The sequence below is a fragment of the Apaloderma vittatum genome, unplaced genomic scaffold, assembly GCF_000703405.1.
Source record: "Apaloderma vittatum isolate BGI_N311 unplaced genomic scaffold, ASM70340v1 scaffold4388, whole genome shotgun sequence".
NCBI classification, from domain to species: domain Eukaryota; kingdom Metazoa; phylum Chordata; class Aves; order Trogoniformes; family Trogonidae; genus Apaloderma; species Apaloderma vittatum.
The window spans coordinates 10,403-31,065 of record NW_009731074.1 but is presented as its reverse complement, the minus strand read 5'-3'; the positions used below and the strand labels follow the sequence as shown (position 1 = coordinate 31,065).

The 20,663-nt window shown below is 40.6% G+C and overlaps 1 protein-coding gene across 1 annotated transcript; it reads left to right on the top strand.

The window, feature by feature from the left end:
* The first annotated feature begins 2,015 nt into the window (after positions 1 to 2,015).
* Positions 2,016 to 11,228, top strand: LACC1 (laccase (multicopper oxidoreductase) domain containing 1). The gene is made up of 6 exons (XM_009875036.1): positions 2,016 to 2,053; positions 5,329 to 5,918; positions 7,966 to 8,147; positions 8,702 to 8,867; positions 10,240 to 10,465; positions 11,054 to 11,228. The coding sequence occupies exons 2-6, from the start codon at positions 5,351 to 5,353 to the stop codon at positions 11,226 to 11,228; spliced, it is 1,317 nt and encodes a 438-aa protein (XP_009873338.1). The 5' UTR covers positions 2,016 to 2,053; positions 5,329 to 5,350.
* Positions 11,229 to 20,663: the final 9,435 nt, after the last annotated feature.

The window sequence follows — 20,663 nt, the reverse complement described above, 5'->3', positions numbered from 1 at the left end:
GCAATATTTCGTAGTGTTTTGCTAGGTGATTTTGGTTTTTTTTTGCTTCTGAGTTCTCTAATTCATTGTATTAAACTGTGTTTTCACTCATAACTTGTTAGTATTTGATATACGCCGCAAAGAACGTCAGTTTTGCTGAGTACCATGGGGTTACGAGAGAGAAGAAACGTGGCCCAATTTCTCCTCCTCTACACCATGCCCTGTTTTAGAGCCGCAGGCTTGTCCCCTGCCCACTCGTGTTCCTCAGAACTCCAGGTTAATGAATTTCAACCCTAAATCCCACAGTGTGTATAATTTAGTCGCTCATCAATGAAAACACACTGTCAGGGTTGGGGATGTTCAGCCTGGAGAAGGCTCTGGGGAGACCTTAGAGTGGCCCTAAGGGGGCCACAGGAATGCTGAGGAGGGACTATTTACAAGGGGTGTAGGTACAGGACAGGGGCAATGGAATTTTAAACTAGAGGTGGGCAGATTTAGATTAGACATTAGGAAGACGATGGTTTCTATGATGGCGGCGAGACACTGGCACAGGTTACCCAGAGAGGTGGTGGAGGCCCTACCCCTGGAGACACTCAAGGTCAGGCTTGATGGGGCTCTGAGCAACCTGATCTAGTGAAAGCTGTCCCTGCTCACTGCAGGGGGGTTGGACTAGATGGCCTTTAAAGGTCCCTTCCAGTGCAGCACATTCTATGACTCCATCTCTGTGTACAATATTTAATTCCTTTTTTAAAATGGCAGCCAGAGACATAGTATCAGTTTGTCATTTTTTAATATTTTCTTTATATCCTGGATATTTTCTGACCTTTCCCTTAACATTTCTCATCATTCTGCACCAAGAATAACTCCAGAAATTCTTTTCTTCCCCAGTCCGGCTGAAGGAAAGAAAAGCATATTGGTGTCTCTCCATCAAGTTCCTCTGTTAATTTTTGATGATCTAGTTCAGACGCATGTGACAGGTGGGGTAGAAAGTCTCCGAAATAATTGATTTCTGCAAAGTTCATGAAAATTGATGCTTGGGTGGAGGAAAGACAAGATACCCGCATTTTTTCGCTTTGGGAGAGAGAGACAGGAGGATTCATCTCTTATCCCTCTGCCCACCCATATGCTGAATGGAAAAGCAGGAGGTGAAATGGTGAGGGACTCCCAAGGTGTGTTCTGGACCTGGTAGAAATGTAGGTTTACTGCAGTTACAGGGAAGGTAGGAACCGGAGACATAGGACAGTAATTCAAAGGAAATCAGATTTCATGATTTCCTCTGTTTGTGAAAAAAAATATTTTTTCTTGTCCTTCAGCTGTCATATACTTATATATCATGATTATGATTTTACCACGTATGAGGAAATGTATTTATTATCATTTGATTCTTGGACAAAGCCTGATATAAATCACTCATTCCCCTACTTGCCTTTTGACCTTTGCGTTGTCCTGTCACAACATTCAGACTTTTTTACAGAGCTCTGCGAAATTTCTGACAGCTCCAAGGAGAAGCCACCATCCTCCTTTCTGGCCTGTGGCCCTGAAGACTGGCCTCTTGTAACCTCTCCATAAGAGTCCCTCTGAGTATACTTTTTCTTGACTGACTGCCAACTTCTTCACTGGAACGTACAGTTAGAACTTAGAAAAGGAAACCCTTGTAGTCTGCACAAGTGGCCCTGAAACTTCCGTGTGTTCTTGTTCTGTTTTGCTGCTGTACCTTTCTGGATCTGCTTTGAGATTGTGCAAAGCTGATGCATTAGAATGTACGATTACAGCAGCGAGTTACATGGCAGGGTTAATGCTGCTTCCGGGTTTAATGCTACCCAGGCACTTAATCATGGTGGTGCCTTTCAGTGCAGTTTGTTATTTCCTGTGGCTAGTGACAGCAGCACAGCAGGGTCTCATCATAAAGAAGAAATACAGGTTCCCACTCCAATCTTACCTAGAATAGGAATTTCCGTGTTGCACAAATCAGCTGCAAGACTGACAGTGCGAAGTGAGATGTATATATACAGCTGGTAATGTGTGTTTATATCAGATGATTTCTTTCAAGACTTTGAAAGGATTGTCTACTTGTGTAAGTAAATTCCTGTGTTTAAAACTTCGAGCTTGCTTATGAAAACTGCATGTACTTCAATATTTTCGTTCTAAGTGCTGACGTCTGTTTCTTCAACCTTGCCTAAATACCCCTAAGTTAAGAGAGGCAGAATGTTTTATTTTTATCCAGTTTAAGAACTTTTTACCTTTTTTTCATCTTTGCTGTTGCTGAAATTTTATTACAAATATGCTCTTGTCCCTCTTCATTTAGGCTCCTTTAATGGGCTTTTTTCTTTCTCTGGGAATTTTTCTGGCAGATTTTATATATTTCTTGCCTTTTTAATTTTTAAAAAACAATATCAGTTCCCTGAGTTTCTGTAAGAGGATAAGGTAACCAGTAGGATTCAAGTTGCAGGAAATTGCCAGCAATCTTGTCTTGACCAATAGTGAGCTTCTAGAATTAGATTTCTGGGGTTTTTGAAAGGTTTTTTGGGATCTTTTTTCTACTCTGAGCCATCTTTCACTGTAGCTGGTTTTATTTCCTTCATTGTTTCTTCTCTGTATTCACTTTGCCTTTCTTCTTTTTGCTCTTGTTAACCACCTCACCTCTCCTCTCTTCTTGTTATCTATCATTTTCTTTGATTTTCTTCTTCTTGTTTTCCGTGCAGGAGAATCTTTTTACCTTCCCAGTGTTTCAGAGAGTGAGCAAAAGACTTAATGGGTGGCCTTGGCTTCAAGTTTGTGCAAGTATTTGCCTTGCATTGTGTACTGAAATGAGCAACTCCTTAGTAAATGCACTTAAATCTTTCCTGATGTGATTACATGCAGTGAGACTTTATCCCGAATGCTCAGACTGTAGAGCATGTTACTTAAAACCTGAGTAACCATGAATGCATCTCTCATAAACTAAAACATTGCTGTGCTTGACAAGCCTGAGGAAGCTTTTGTTTGAGGAACTCAGAAAGCAGTAACAAATTGTATTGTCACCCTAAGCAAATTTACTTCTGACGTCACCGACCTCAGTAGGACTCTGTGATGCAAAGCTGGAAGGATATGAGGGTGAATAAGCCTCATTGTTTCATTGTGTACATCCCAATAATTGCCCACGTGGACTTTTTTGCAATACGCACACAACTTAATAACACTGTAGGCAGTTACCTCTCCCTCCGCAAACACTTTTCTTCCACCTTTTTTGGTGGTGTTTTTCTGGGGAAGTATGAGGACTGCAGTGGACTCTGTTTACCTTTTACTACTGACATATCTGAAGTGGAGCAATAATCTGTTTTTCCATTACATCCCTCTGTTGCACTGTCTTTGCTGAGGCTATTAGCTATACCTAGACTGGGATCATGTCATATTCTTATGGGCCTCACTCAGAGAGGCAGGGAAATATCCTGATTTCTCAAGTCATGGTCTTTGTCGTGTGTCTGTTTGGGATGTTCAGCCTGAGCAAGTTGTTTTCTCAGCAAGTTGTTTTCTCTAAAATCTGTTATCGACTGTGTGCAAATAATACTTTGAGCAAAATCGAGAGTCATAAATTCCTTGGCAGATGCTTTTCTCTGCTGTCACATTTTGATTCTTTTAGTTCATCTATTTTGATAGTCACTAATTACTCTTTGTAAGCATTCAACTAACAGAAAGGAAAACATAATTTTCAGTCACAGTTATTTTTCTTCCAGTCTGGGGGAAAGAACAACGAAGAAAATGCAATATGTTTTCTGCAAAACCTACTCTAAATAAACAATCCGTTAAAACCAAATAAGTCTAGAAACTCAGGGAATCCACTGTCAGACACAAAATGACGCGGAGGGTACCGAGTCCACAGTAGTGGTAGGCCTCAAGTACACATAGAAGCAGAATTTCTTCAGGAAAATAAAGTACTGTGAAGCCAGAGCATGCAGGTATTTACAAGGGAAGGAGAACTTAGGGCAGGAAAATAGTGCCAGGCACTATATGATACGGTTAATTCTAGTAACAGAGCATTGATTTCAAAGGCTTAAAATGTCCCCAAGTTCTTTGTTCCTGCAAAAATATTAATTTTCCTGCCAAGGAATTAATATTTGAGCATGATCTGTTGCTGTGCAAAAAAACCCCAAAACGGTGGTAATAAGGAATACTTGAAATGCTGATGGAGTCTTACATCTGGTGATAAAGCTGCAAGTGTTCCTCCTAGGTCAGGCATGGTGCTTAGTCACAAAATCTGAAAAGCCATCTCATCACGCTTCCCAAAGCAGAGGTATGTAGTCTTTCGTTCCAGACCTTTGGAGGCTTACATTGGAAACTGAAAAATTACCAGAGACAGAGAAAAGAAAATAAGACATTTCCTAGAAGATATGTAAAATAGGCTCTCATAGCAACAGAGGAAGAGATGAATGGGCAAGTTTCCACAGGTAGGCAAGCTGGCTCAGCTTGGATCACCAAACTCCAGAGAAGGGATTAAAACAAAAAACACCAAAATGGGAATTACACCATGGGCCACAAGATAAGCTGTGAACTACAGAATGATTTTGGATAAGCTTAGCCTGTCATGATTTCAGATCAAAGAGTGCAGCTAGCAGAGCGAAAAAGGTGAGGCAGGAAGTATTTTCATTTATTCCTGCGCACTTCTTGCGTTACTAGGTAAAGTTTCAGCCACCTATGCTGAGTTCCTCTTCGTGCTAAAAAGAAGAACTACACTGGTCATGTGCCCCTCCATACAGATGCAAGAAATTAGGAAGTCAATACTTTTGGTCATGTAAAAGGGAGAAGTGCAAAAAGTCGTGGGAAGGCCTGTGGGAAAAATGTCACTGCGCTCACAGCCCAGCACTCTTGCTGCTAGGAAGGGTATCAGACATGAGCTTTGCTTCAGCATAAGCATGTAAATTGCCTTCAAAAAGAAATAATTTCAGTAACTCCTCCAGTCCCATCTCACATGAGGAACCTCTATATTCTGTTTCCTTCATGTGAGCTGGAAGAGTGCCCGACAGTCAAAGGTCAAGAAGATCCATTAAGCCAGTGTGGGTTAATTGATTCAATAAATCTAATGCTATTGTACTAACCTTTTATCAACCCTGACCTGGGAAAAACCTAAGGTAGGCGAGGTGGTAGGAAATTACCTAAATACTTAAGTAAATGCATAGTAATTCCCATTTCCGCTACCTTTCTACTGCTGCAATTTCTTTTGCTAAGACAGTAATTACTGTTGTGCCACCTTGTCTATACAATATCATCGAGTGCATTGCTTTAATAGCATAATTCTGTGTTTGGACTAATGATGTCGTCTTGCCTTTTTTATTTGTTTTTCACGTTTTGTTACTGACTGCTTGGCAGCCATAGGAATCTTTAAATATCCTGGAATATGGTGGAAGCAGTACTGATAGATTTGTTCAGCCTACCAGCCAACTGGCAGAACAACATCCAAGGATTACTACGTAACACTCTGGAAACTATTGAGAAATGCACTTCCATCCCTGCTCCATTTGTCTACGTCATGTGTTGCCAGAGGCAGGGGAGTGAAAGGAATGGTGAAAAAGAGTCCTTGCTTCCAGCTCTGAAGGATTTTCAGAGTCTGAAGGAAAGACTGGAGGTGGTGCCTGCTCTGACTACAGCTGCTGCTTTGTACACCGTCAAACAAAGACTGGATCAGAAAGACTTAAGCATCATTAAAGTTATTCTCCCTACCTTAAGAAAAGACTCAATGAAAGTATATATAGACCATCTCTTTACGGCGGTCTACCAGTTTGAATTTGAGGATTTACAGGTGGCATCCGACTGTGAAGCCCTAGAGATAGCTGAACCTTGGTGTGAAGGGCAAACGCTTCCTGTGCAGGACGTGGCACTCATCCGAAGTGAGATCCAGATGCACTTGGAAAGCCTGCCGAGCCTGAAAGGGCAGCTCACCATCCTCAGGTCTTCCCTGATCCCAGGTAAAGAGAATCCCAGCTAAGAGATTTTACAGAGTCTGTTCCCAAGCATACTTCTTCAAGGGAATTGCAAAATGGGTAAGATTTGGAAATGTCTTCAGGCAGCAAATAACTCTGTGTGATGTTGCAACAGTGTATCTATGTCTATAAAATGGGAAAGTATCAGTAGAGGTAGAGCAAAAGACTGGCAAGTCTGTTCCAGGCCTGGGGCATGATCGGAGGAAGAGGAGACCCAGGTTTAGTGATAGCATTACTGCAAACAGTAAAATCTCCTCCCCTCTGTGTGGTAGCAACACACTTTGAGAGTTACCATCATCTTCTGGAAGTTTCTCCTGGTTTGCAGCCTGAGGCATGGCTGGTTAATCAGATTGATGTCTCAGTGTCGCTGCCATGGCATGAGCCAGTTTACTGTAGTGGGTCTCTTACAAGGTGTGATTACAGCATCTGATGATGATTCAAGAGGAAGCCTAGAGGTTTGCTACTGGAAAAATTTGGAGCTATCTTTCCCTTAAAATCTGTCTGAAGTGATCCAGAACCTGAAAGGAACGTGAGTTACTTAAAGCTCTCTGCCTTCACTGAGCTTCAAGATTTTTGACTGTGACTTTTAAAGTATCATGCTACATAAAAGAGATTTGGAATCTCGACTCTGATTATGTCACTAAGCTTGTCAGCTGTTAAGATAGCAAAAATACCAGTTGTGAGACTATCTTCCTCTGTTCAACTTTGTCACACAGACGCCCTCTGCCCCGTCGCCCCCAATAGCAGTGACTGTGTTTGGTGTGTGAGGCCACAATAAATGATCTGCATGGTAGAAATGGAGGATTTTTCTGTAACTCTATAAATTCTCAGTACTTTCAGTGTACTTTAGAAAGATGGAGGAGATTCTCTGAAGTCTTAAGAACTAATACTACATTTGCCAAAAAAATCTTGGGAGATGCAACTTTAGAAAGTGTATTTAAAAATCTACTCTCATTTTCCTCAGTGAGTTACCTCTTCTCTAGGATTTGCAGTACAACTCTGCAGAAAGTCAGGCTAAATCTGACAGGACTCCTTCTTGCTCAAGCTCCTCTATCTTTGCCTCAGAAGATTGGGATTATGAGCACGAAGAAAACTTAGAGTTCTTAAATTTTAATGCCACAAGGTAAAGTAATGATCAACTTAATCAGCTGATTTTAGGTCTCTTCAGTATAGAAACCATGTAATATCTGGACTGATCTTGTGTTGAAAGCTATTGTTATCTTGACTGGCTTTTACTTGATAGAGGTTAGAGTCAAGGTGATTCATTTTGATCCCAAAGGTGAAATTAAGACACAAACGGTGTCAGATGTCACAACAACAAAACCCTTTACTGACTAGCAACCACTGGAGAGCGATAAAAAAGAAAGATAAGGAAATGGAAAGCGAAGCAGTAAAAGTTCAAGATAACAAGAAGTATAGCTACCACCACAGATCCAGCGTCGTCTCGCGGGTCCGCCTGTTTCGATTTGGTGGGGAAGATCTTCAAAGAATAGCTGTTCACGGTGGCATTATATAGTGTTCCAAGAGCCGCTTTGCCTATCCTCCGCCTGGTTAGCGCATGCGTATGAGGGTCGTCAGGAGCGATCTTCATCCCTTCCAGCATTGCCTCTGTCAGTGGAGCATGCAGAGGTATCGGGAGGGCCCGTTATTTTTGCAGACATAGTATGACTTGACAACTTATACACCTTTGGGCTTGCACACCGTTGGGCTTTTGTGCTTGCAGGGCAGCTGCCTTATCCACAGTTACATAACAGCCACTGTATCAGCTGTTGAGCCAGGCCCAGAAGCTGTTGTTTAGGATTTATCAATAGTCAAGTCAAGCCCTGTGGCTTATCTGGGCTGGGCTCTGAAGTTGTTGTTTAGGACTTATCAGTGGTTCGAGCTTGCAAACAGCAGCCTTGAAGTTTCTTCGCAGGCAATTTCAGCAAGGCTTAACAGAGTCTCTTCTTGGCCAGGAATTTCAGCAAGGTTAAGACAAACATTTTATCACAGTCTCTTACAATTGTTTATTGGGTTTTTTTTGTCTCGCCAGGTGATATCTTCCTACATGGGTTCACCACAAGGACAGGTGGGATCTCCTACATACCAACTCTAAGCTCCTGCAACCTCTTCAGCAGTTCCAAACGGAGGGACCCACAAGTTGTTGTTAAAGAAAATCTCCGCCGGCTAGCTAATGCTGCAGGATTTAACCCAGAGACTTTTCACAGAGTCAAGGTATCTTATCAAACAAGGGATTTATGTAAATGCATCAGATCTTCCTTCGTGCACTGCTAGCTAAAACTGTAGGCATTATTCTTATCTTTCTCAGCAAGAACTTGTGATAAGCAGGACAATTAGAACATTTATGCTGGCAGTGGATCTGTGGGAATAACCATCCAAACTATCAGCCAGCTGGCACTAAATGGAGAAGCAGCAAGGTTTCTTTCAAGTATATATTAACATTTAACTTACCACAGAATAAACAGATAAATGATCAGAACAGTTTATCTTAAAAGAAAAAAATACACCATTCTAACATTTAACTTACCACAGAGTAAACAAATAAATGATTGGAACAGTTTCTCTTAAAAGAAAAAATACTCTATCACTTCTGTGGTGGCTTTCTACTGATAAATCTACGTGGCATTTGAGCAAAGGAGTGCCTTCTTTCTATGCATCATCAGCCTGTGCAGCAGAGTATTTCACGCCAAGGAAAAATCCTTGCATTAGTCAGAACTAGGGGGGTTTCCTGCCAAATTACTGTCCATGTTCTGGTTTTGTCTCGACAGGTTGATCATGCTAATGCTGTGTGTGTTATGGGAAAGACAGAACCTGACAACTATGATGGAATAGTTACGAATCAGAGAGGTGTTACAATAGCAGCTCCAGGTGCTGATTGCATACCTGTGCTGTTTGCTGATCCTGTTAGAAAAGCCTGCGGTGCTGCTCATTCTGGTAGGTGTTTTATATCATGGAGATCAAAATTGATAGGGGACCACTGGAAAGGGAGTTTTGGACTAAGGGCTGGAAATTAACAACCAAAGCAACACTGAGTGAGAATGAATAAATGCATAATCACATAACAGTATAGACCCTGACCTGTTAAGTTTGTATCCTGCCAGAAACAAGATTAGTCCTGAGAATAGTTTGTTTCCCAAGATGTGTATTTTTATTTTCTAATTGTAATAATTGCTATTTATACATTTATTTTTCTGAGCTGATACCCAAAGACAAATACTGGTTTTGGTGACCTGTATAACTTCGTATTTAAAAAACAGCTATAAAGCCATTGCCCCAGCAATCATTTTGGATCAGAAGAAATATATGTCTGACCAAAACCAAAGAGAATAGAACCAAAGCAGAGATGGTTAGCACAACCATCTCCTGACTTCAGAAGATGTCCCAACTGTTAGGCTAGAATATGTATCGTGTGGTGAGATTTTCCTGCTAGGGCTCTTTAATTCTATAAAAAGTGTGTATTTATGAGGTGAAGAAGAATGCACAGCTAAGAGTTTCTTCTCAGCTGTGATGCTAGTACAACTCTTGATGTGGTAGGAAGCTTCATAGAATTTGTGAATACCACCTAATTCATACAATTCTTCATGCATTCAGTAAATTAGTCAAAATAAATTCCCTGCTGTCCAACCTCACCTCAGTTCACATTTAACAATGATAATGAAGATCATCACAGTCTTTGGTCATCTCAGTCTTTGGATGTAGAAAAGCAGAATAAAAGTTATTAGCATATCCTGTCCATTATGACGCATTCCCTGTGCAATGCAGAGATTTCCTAGGACTCAAACTGAGGTATGAAAACTCAAAGCTGGGCTGTCTTCCATCTATTACAAACAACACCGAAGTGCAAAGCTTGCCTTTCTTCTGTCTATTCCAAACAATGTGTCTAGCTTAAGCCTCTTTTTTTTTGTTTTAAAATAACACTCAGACCGTTTTCACCGTGTTATAAAAATACGGTTCTGACTGTAACATATTTCTGTTGTCATATTTCCATTTAAATTTTTCAAGCACAGAGGAGCTGTAAGGCATGCTCGAGTTGCCCAATCAAGACACAGGGAGAAAGGAATTCTGGAATCCTAATCTAAACTCTTTTCTCTAGTTTTCATCTCCACAAAATTATATCAGCAAACTGATAGTTGTTAATGTGTTCGGGTTTTTTTAAAAAATGTATTTATTATTAGATATAATTGTTTATTTTTAGATGTAAATATATCTATTAATTTTTACCTTTAATAATACCATCTACTTTAGCTACTATAAAATCAAAGAAACAATTTATACAATTTTTTTTTCAACCTCTCATTTCTTACAGGATGGAAAGGCACATTGTTAGGAATTTCTATGGCCATGGTAAATGCTATGGTGTCTGAATACGGCTGTGACGTGAAAGATATCCTTGTGGTGCTGGGCCCATCTGTAGGACCTTGCTGCTATAAACTTCCTCATGAATCAGCGAAAGAATTTCACAGAATTGATCCGAAGTGTGTGAGACTATTTGACTCTGCAACTCCTTATATTGATATTAGAAGAGCTACACGGTAAGCCTGCTGAGTGGGCAAAAGACTGATTCCACATTAGCTATCAATGATTATTTTGATATTGTATTAACCAACAGTATTATGGTGAAAGTCCCCACCCTCTTAAAATGCTCACTAGTACTTTGCAGATCGACAAACAATAGAATCATAGAATGAATCATAGAATCAGAGAATGGTTTAGGTTGGAAAGGACCTTAAAGATCATCTAGTTCCAACCGCCCTGCCACAGGCAAGGACACCTCCTACTAGACCAGGTTGCTCAAATCCCCATCCAACCTGGACTTGAAAGCGTTAATACTTTTGAAAGAATGGTATCTGCTTGCTTTTGATCATTTAAAACTATTATTTTACTGGTTTGCTGTTAGTTTGTGGATTATAGACAAATGTTCAAATTTAATGCAGTTTTAAAGGTTGCAGAGAAGCAATTAGTTTAGTCTAATAATGGAAGAAAGAAAAGCAAATACAAGTCCTAATCACAGCGTTGGCACATTTTGTTCAATTGGTACTTGAGGTACTGTTTGAATGATAGGGTCTTAAGGAACATAAGGATGTACAAAAAATATTATTTTCTGTTTCTCTTCCTTTAAGGATTCTTCTTGAGAATGGCGGGATTCTTCCTGAGAACATCCAAGATGATTCTATTACAGACCAGAGCCAAAATATCACTTTCTGTACTGCATGCCACTCTGATAAATTTTACTCTCACTTCCGTGATGGCGCCAACTTTGGGACACAGATTGGCTTTATATCAATCAAAGACTGAGACAGTATCTCTTACTCTTAAATAATATTTGGAAAATAAGTCTGGTGCATTATCTGGCATCCTGCTTTCCTCACAGAAATTCTTCTTCCTTCCTCCTTTCACAGACTTGCAATAGGGAATTCTTCGGTCTTGAGATTCTCCTGCTTCTTCACTTCCTTGCCATTCTGAGGCAAGAATAAATATCTAGGGTGTGAGGCAAATCATTCTGTGTGAGACAAGGTGCAAATGAAGCAAGGACAACCCACACCAGTGACAAAGCCCTTCTGCCAGACCAGATGCAAGCTTCAATTTTTGGAGCCTTCTTGCCTATATATTTCCCAGAAACCTCACTGTCTCGAGGTGATAAAAGCAAAGAAAACCAGTCTTCCTTTGCTTCTTGGTGAGTCTTCTGAATGAAGTTAAGTATGACCTTACTGCTAGAGGAAGGGAAGCCTGTCCTGCACATGAACTTGTTTGAGAACTCCCAACTTTGGTAGTTTCAGCTGGAGGTTAGCCTTAAGGAATCATGTGCCTAGTATTGCTCTTCTCCTTTGAATTAATTTATTTAAACAAGAGCTCTAAAACACAGGACTTTTCTGCAGAAAATAGCTTGAAAGTGAGAAGCAAGCAATCTCCTTTGGGGCAGACATTGAAAATATATGAACCCTCATTATTCCACGGTTTTTGAGTGCAGAAAATATAGGACTAAGATTCTTAATATGATATGGTTTGTATGTTCATGTTTCCTAGGGATTTTTTTCTTTAAACTATTGGTGCTCTGCTAATGCCCATAAAGATAGCCCCAACAGTACCAAATTATTTAATAAATACCTAAAACGGGGGGTGGATTTAGCCTCAGTTAATTTTACTGACCAGTAGTCGACTCCTCTGTTTCACTGAGCAAATCTCTAAGTGTGCTCTTTTCTTTTGGCCGTGCAAATTTGGCCTCTAGACCTTACAGTAGACGTGATAGCTCCTGACATAGACAGCGGGAGCTTCCTAATAGTGAAACTATCTTGACTGTAGCTTGCCGAGTTGCCAAGCACAAGCCTTGGGACATCTGTCTTCATGACGTATTTTGAATTCAGCGATCCTGAACAATTTTAGACCTTTATGTCCACTAGAGGTCAGTGCTCGCTCACACTGCACTTCGCTCTGTACGTGGATTTTCACACATTTTTGCGTTTTACAAAGCACCATACAGCACATACTGCTACTTCTGCCTACATAATCGTAGAATCAATCACAGAATCGTAGACTCAATCACAGAATCATAGAATGAATCATAGAATTATAGAATGTGTTGGGCTAGAAGGGACCATCTACAAAGGTGTTCTGGCATCTGTGGTTTACCTGTTTTTCATTTCGTTAGACTGTGATTCAGAGCTGACCAAATTAGAACTTTTCTTGTCCTGTGAGAGAGCAGACTTATAACTTACCTGTGAATGGTATTTCTCAGATGAGCCTGGTTCTGAGTATGTCACCCTCCGATTGTAACCATCCACAAAAAAATGACTTCTTCCAACTTTCCTACTTCTTTGTTAGAAATATTATTCCTCTTCTGCTGCAGCCTGCAGTCCTTGACTGTAAAATTTTATTTTTTTAAGTCATCATTCTTGATTTCCTTTCTAACTTCACTGTGGTGATGGTTCAAACCGGAGGTTCAGGTTCCAGTAGGGGCAATACCCACACCCCTCAACTTATTGGACATTAGCTGATAGTTTTTATAGTAGGTATGATGATGATGATGATATATGTTATGTGTATATGTGTTATTGACTTATTTCAAATATGAGATAATATTGTTATATGGGCACTGACAGACTTATCTTGCTGCACTAGCTAAAAAAACCCCCAAACCACAACCAAACAAACAACAACCTACCTTAGCCGTTTAGTTCTGTCCCTTTGCCCAGGTATCTGAGTGTGAATCACTTTTAGGGCACTGCTTGATGTAGCAGTGGAGCAAGTAAGGTGTGTTTGCTTCTGCTGTTTCTGCTCTGGGGGAAGTAGCACCACACAGTCTTCAGGCCCTGCACCTGAAGGTGAGCCAAAGCCAATACCCTACACTTAACCTTCTTCCCTCGTGGATTAAGAGCACCTTGTCAAATGCAGCTGAGTTACTTGGTTTTGCAAGGTGCTGCTTGAGAGCTGAGGCATCTTTGCAGGTGCACATGTGCCTGCTGTTAGTCCATGTCACCTCAAACATGGTTTTAAACTAATGCATTTCATTTTGCAGTAAGTAGAAAGACCTTGCAGCCGTGCTACTTAGCACAGTTCAAGTGCTCAACTGTACATTAAGTCACAGCAACATGATCTTGATAGTAAGCCCTGGCTTGCTCATACCTGCTCAAGAATGACAGCGAAGACTTTCAGAAAAATACCATTCACAGGTCATAGTAGGACTGTGCAAGCTGGAGAGCATGTCAGAATGAGCAGAAACACCAAGGGCTTTCCTTTTTAGAAGACAAATCATTACCACAAACATTTTTCATTATTTCTGTTACACTGAATTACCTAGACTGTAAACCTGTCAAGACAAGAAGCAGCCTTTTGTACATGGATTACTGAGCTAGAGAACTCCATGAGCAATAAGAAAATAGTAATAACATTCAGTCCTAGGCTAGGCTTTGTATCATACAGAGTTTCTTTCAGAAGTCCTTCCTACGAAGGCATTTTAATTCTGGTATTTTAAAAAAAGTAGCTTAGAGCAAAGGCATGATAAAAAGGACACAAGTCTGTTTCACATACCTTTTGTTGCTCACTAAAAATGCCAGGGAGATCAGCCCCGACTGATCACCTCTAGAGAAGCTCTTAAAATGCTTCATAAGTTGTTCAGCTGGATCTACCTAATCATCAGATCACATTTATTAATCTTATCCATGAATTTATGAGACGCATTCATCCTATTATTGTTACTAAATAGCATTATCAGTTATGATTGTGGTATGCCCTGAGGTGAGCATAGGATGTGATCACAGTGAATATTGTTTCTGATAGCTATTACTGTACAATTAGCATTTGTTGCTATTGTAGATTCTGAATATTGGCTTCTTCATTTACATATATGCATCAGAATGGAGCATTCCAAAACGTGTCTGAGAAAGGCTTTATTTGCTATTCCAGTAAAACAAGGCAGCTCCCACACAGACTTCTGGTTCCAGTGCCTGAGGAACCAGTGTGCGACTTCAGAAGCACAGATCAAAGCCTGAGGTAATCAGTGAAATGTTTGCCCAAACTGGGCACAGGTATGGCAAAGGTGAAAATTATCAAGGGGGTTAGATGAAAAATTCTTTAATTAATTTATAGAGGTTAGATTCATCAGTGACTGCTGGTCTCTTTCTGCTGACAACCCGAGAAGACAGGATGACTGTTGCTTGGTCTGAGTTCTGCGTTTGATGGCTCTGTGTGCGAGAGGCAGCAAACTCAGAAGCCATGGGCCTGGACCTTCAGCAAAACACACGGGCACATCTCACCTTACAGAGAGTATTATAATTCTTCCCAAATTACAAGCATTCAAGTACAGGAAGGTGTCTCCTTCCCCCAGAAGTAACATAAGTGGTTGTCTTTGCCTCCAGTCTTATTGAACTCGAGCTTATCTCTTGTGCATTGCTGTCTTTCTGTCCAGCACCGCCCTACAAAGCTTATAAATCCAGTCGCAGGGTGTTGGAGGAAACAGATGCCGTTCTGCACAGAGCAGTGCCGGTGTGGCTTTCTTTGGTATGCATGTTGGTTTTTTTTTCTTTCAGGAGCAATGTGGAACTTCTTGTGCTCAGCACAGGATCTTTTCCAGTACCCTCCAACCCATTCCAGTTTTACAGAGCTCCCAATTTCCAGCCCGCATGGCAAAGAAGTCAATATTCCTAGATTCCCTCATCGCTGTCCTCATTTCCACTCCATGCTCAATTTGCTGCTGGGTGATGCAAAGAGGGACGTGAGCTGCGCTCATTTGTCCCGAGGCTCTGAGGGGGTGTGCGTGTGTGCTCGCCTTGATGTCATATCTACGAGCCTTTTGTTCTCTGAGTACCAGTGTCCTCCCTGAACTCCAGCCTCTTGTGCAGCAATATAACAGGACAGTGCAGTGATGGGAGCAGTAAATCCTGTATGTGCCAGAGGAAATAGTGTATTGACCTGCTGAGGGATTTACATCCCTCCAAAGACTGACAGCGAGCTCAGCCTGTAAGGCTGACTTGCTCTACTTTCCATTTCCAGCAGATACTACCCAGTGTTTCCAGATGAATGAGTCAGACAGAAATGTACACGGATTTAAGAATGGTCTTAATCCCATATATTCTCATATCCAGGACGTTACTAGTAGTTACCCAGTGTTGCACCTTTTTCATAAGGCTGAGAGATTTCACTGCTCTGCTTGCTTTAAATATACAGTGCCTGTGGCTATGCTGCTAAAAAGCATGGTTATGTATTTCCCATAGGCATGCAGAGAAATAGGAAGCTAGCTTTTTTAAGTGATCCCTCTGATCTTTCATTAGCAAGCGTTTAATTTACAGTAGCATCTCACATTACAAATACTTGGCTGGCTCTCTTTGTCTCCAAGCTCCCAGGGGTCAAAGGAGGCCCACAGAAGAATTTCAGGAGCGTGGTCCCCAGAGGACAGAGGGGCTGAGGTCTCTCTCTTCCCCTTCGGCGACTGTGGCACTGTGTCTCCAGGGCAACCTGAATTCTGATAGTCATGGGAGCAAGGACACAGCATGGATTTCCATTTGATTCCTGCAACAACAACAACAACAAAAAAAGAGATCTGAGACAAAAATCAATATGTGACTAAACTATGAAGGTTCATTTTCATGATTAATTTTATGTAAGGGATTATTTCCTCTCTTCTTGTGCAAATGTAATTCCCAACTATCAACTACGCTGTTTGTTTTTCTGGTATTTCTACATGTAGTAAAGGCCTAAACATCTGAAATAATAGATTGCAACATAAAAATCTGAGGTGTACCTCCCATAGAACTGCATTTTATAAAGGAGGCTGAAAATAATGTTTGCATTTCAAGATGTAGAATTTCACTTTTTATCATGTGACACAATATTTTTAGGCAGCAATTCATAGTTCTGGTCAGATGTTTCAGTTCAAAGTGAATTTGTCAATGACAGCTACAGAAATCCCTGCTTATCTGAGATAAATATCTCAGCATTTCTCTTTGAGGCACTGAACTCTACCCTAAAGGAATATGCAAGTGAATGTCACTGCTAGAGGAAAACATTTCTCTTCCACTGTGGGTTTCTTTGTCTGAAAGCTGCAAGTTTCATTTTCCTGCACAAGAAATAATCACAAAAAACTCGGTTGTAACACTGAAGTTGTGACAGGTGGCTCAAACCCTTTTGGTTGGTATTAATAGTGCTTTTTGTAAGTGCTTCATCAAATCAATATTAAATAAAACAGAGTTGTGCAGATAATGTTATTCTGACTCTTTGCTTTCCATAAAAAGCTTTCATAACATGAAACGCGAGTAGAGAAAGAAGCCTGTTAGAGAGGCTCTGTTAGCCTTGTGGACGTTTGTTGCTGTATTTGATGCTTAGGTCTTCCTCAGTTCCCGCAAATTACCCTACAACTTTGATCCTCAAGCTCCCCCAGCACTGAAACATCCCGGCTCATGTAACTCCGGGCTAGCAACGGCAGAAACACAGACACAGACTTGATAGCATTGCTTACCTTGCAGCATTTTGTCAGCCTGCCTGGAGCTGACATAAATGACATTGTGATAAAGATATTGTGCCACGACGGTGAGATACTTTGTGAAAAATCTCTCAAGCAGCCCTACATTTACTTGAGATTTTAGGGGAGTTTCAGTAGCAATTTTTTGCTTTTCACAAGACTGGGAAAGTTAAAGGTAACTTTGCACACTCTCCTTTTCAAGTACATGTCTTCATCAGAGCAACATGTTTTGGGGTTTAGAGTCTTGCCCGGGGTACAATTATATTTCTGTAATTTCCATTAAGAACAGCTTCTTGAAAAGAGACTGACTGCATATATATTGTCCAGGAAGTGCAAAATTCAGCTGTCTTCTCTCCATTGATCTGCATCCCTACTTAACGTCAAAATCTGTCAAAAATACAGGTGCTGCAAAGGGAAGTCAGACTGCTCAGGTTAAAATGTTCTTGTAGGAGAAAGAGGAAAGATTCATGCAAAGTTTATGGTTAATTTCAGTGTCTTCAAGATGACACGTTTCCATTTGTTTTTTAGAAAAACTTCTCATTTCTTGTTTTGAATATTAAGAACAATCTGAAATAAACCACTTAAAACTGAAGAAGTGCCATTGCAAATTAAAACAAACATTGAAATCTCAATTCATGCTGAAAAGACAGTCTGTCTTCCATAGAGCTCATCTTACTGTTTATGTATATCTATCTGCATAAGCCAATCCTCTTATTTCTTCAGTAAATATTTCCTCTGTAGTTTGTAGATTGTTATGTTCCCTCCAGCACATGTTTAGCTAAGTTTTACATGAGATATTTAGCTCCGTTAGTCTTTCCTAAGAAGGTCTCCTGCTCTTAATTCTCTAAATTCTGCCCTATTAATGTCAATTGGGTGTTAATCAGTTTTCACTTACACTTTCTTTTAGGAAAGTGACATTTGAACTTTGTAGAGGGACTGTTTTTTCTGGTAGGCTTGCAAAGCCGTGCTTCTTGGTACAAAAAAAAAAAAAGCTTAAAGCAGCCTTAATTGAATAACCTTGCTCTCCCTCCATTCCCTTTTTTCAAAAGAATTGCCCTTCAATTAGGATTTATTTTAGGCTTTCTAGCTGTAACTCAAAATCCGTCACATTGTTCCAGAAGCAATCTTTGTGAAGGAGGCTCAACACAGTAAGTGAAAAATCGTTGGTATTTTCAAGGCTGACATAGGATTTATGGCAAAAGAACATTTTTAATTTAAGGAAAAACTTTTTAAAATCTTACACTGGAAAGCTGACACAAGGAAACTAAAATACGAAAATAATTTCTCAGTGTTTTGCAGGGAGGAAAAAGTTTAACAATGTATGAAATTGAATATTCATCCCTTGAATTATATTCACATCAGGACTGAATGCCTTTCTATGTACTGATTTATCTCCAGTAAACTGGGCTGAGGCTGGAAGAAAGGATGAGGTTGTTTGCCCACTGTAATAAATGATATCAGAAAAGAGGGATACAGCTGCATTCCTTTTAGCAAGTGAGTTAAAAAGTGTTTGGGCTAGTGATGAACCACTTTCTACTGAGCCAGTATCTGAGACTGAAAAAATAGCCAGTTGTTCCTTGGCTTTGCAGCACTCTTGGAGGCTGTTATAAACAAACAGAAGCAGGGAAAAAAAAACAATTCTCCTTTGGAATGCAGCTAGCCTGAAACAGATATCCATGGTGAGACACTGTTGGATAGAAGAGGCAGAAAAAGACATCATCATGATGATGAAGACATTTCTACACCTGCTCATTAAAGATTTAGTACAAGAATAGTTTATCCGTGTGGAAATATGGACCCCTACCACACTGTGCAATGCTGCCAAGTATCTTCCTATGTGCAGCTATTTGTCACAGTTGCTAAAGTCTTCAAGGGTTCTTTTTGTGGTCAGGATTTTCCCCTAGAACCTGGGAATGTTGGAGTATCAAATGCTTATGGATGTGTCCCAGTCCTCTTTCTTCATCCGTAATATAAGCCCTGCTGTAGGCATATCACGTACTCATAAGCTTCCAATCTACACAAGCGGTAGGGAGGACCACGGTTAGTTGTGGGAGGCAGATAATGACCACTGTATATATTATCTACGTGTAGGACTTTGTTGGGACCTTGTTGGGACCCAGAGTAACTGCAATGATAGGCAAATCTGCCCTTGCCCATTGCAGCTGTATTTCTGGATGGAAAATATGGAAGAGAAGCTGCTTTCTGGTATTTCACTCAGCTTGGCTAACAGCCCAATTCTGCAGACTTGGAAGATTTTCTATCATAATATTTCTCTGAAGCTAGCTGTGAGAACAAATGGCATGAGGTATGCTTGGCTCAAGAGCTGAGAGTTTAAAATTTTTGAAGAATCTATTCTTGTTTGTTATGGAGCAAATCCCAAACGTTTTACTTAGAAGTCCAGGCTCCCTGCTGCTGTGGGATCCCATCTGAAGAAGTACCCTCCTGTGTGAATACTTACCATTAATATTTCTACTCTCAACCATGCTAGTTACTATGGCAGATGTAATTTCACAGTGGGCAAGACAGACTGACCTCCCAGTCAGACCTAGAAGGTCAGGGAGGACAGGGCTGCTAAATATGGTGAAACTCCTCCTTACTTATACAGCAACCACCTAAGACTCCGGGCAAAGCTGTGGGACTGAGAAGAAACAAATCATGAGGAATGAAACAATTATCTTGTGTTCTGCTGGAAACACATGGAATAGGTCCACAAAGATTTTTATCACTACAGTATGTTTTGCTCCAGTTTGCCCAATGGGAAGTTACTGAGCACCTTGAGCACTACTTGTTCTGGAGCAATAGAAATTTCTGGTGTCCTTGATCCTACCTAGCTCTTGGGGAGAGGCTCAGCCGTTGTTGTACTAGTAGATTCTTCAAGGGGAACTTTTAATCTGTGAATTTACAGTTGTTTTATTCTTCTTTGTGGGCAATGTCACTAGTAAAGATGATAAGGCCATTAGCATAGCTCACAAGATGGGCAACTCCGAAGGCATAACACAAAGATCTGGAGGGATCCTCCTCTAGATGTCTAAGATCTACAGACCAAGAGATCTGTAGCCCAAGATGACTGTGAAAGCACCATCCCAAAATTTCGGAGCTGTGAGACACATACTAGATGCCCTCAAAGCTGAGGAAGGACGGGGAGAGATTTCTAGGTGACACCCAAAGAGTGGAAATCAGATGTCTTTGCACAAGACATCTGCAAGTGGCATCTGCAGCAGAGTTTGGATCTTTCATACATCATCCCCAAAGCACAGTCTCTGCAATGAAAAAACAGCCCTTTTTCATGAGTCATGGGATGCAGAGTTGGTCTGGGAGCTGTACTAGAAGCTGGAAGCTTGTGACTCTCGTGCCTCTCAAAAGTCATAGCTGTCTACCATTGGACACTGCAATGCCCTTTAATGTTTTTAGACTGGCTCTGGCCGCTGTTAGCAGGCCTACAGGAATGGGGCAGGAATGTCAGGATATATTTTTTTTTGAACAAGAAAAAAGCTATAAAAATTTTCATCTGTAAGCAGTCAAAAGTTCCAGCCATAGGTAAGGCCCTTTGTTTCAGTAAAAATCAGTGGTTTTGCAATAATGTAGTAATTACATTCTGAGTTACCATTTTCACAAACCACCTTGTTAAATGAACAAAGCGAAACCAGCTTCGGCCATTTTGTTCTCAAATTCTGTCTGAGTACACAGTTTCTACAGACCTTCTCAGGAAATTTTGAACTGTTTCCTGCTTCCTGCCTTATCCGCTGTGGGAAGCAGCATTTTTATTCTTGTTTATATTA

Coding starts and splice junctions, on each gene's coding strand:
- LACC1 (XM_009875036.1), top strand. CDS start 5,351: ATGGTGGAAGCAGTACTGATAGATTTGTTCAGCCTACCAGCCAACTGG. Junction 5,919..7,965: donor CAGGTCTTCCCTGATCCCAG/GTAAAGAGAATC, acceptor TTGTCTCGCCAG/GTGATATCTTCCTACATGGG. Junction 8,148..8,701: donor AGACTTTTCACAGAGTCAAG/GTATCTTATCAA, acceptor TTGTCTCGACAG/GTTGATCATGCTAATGCTGT.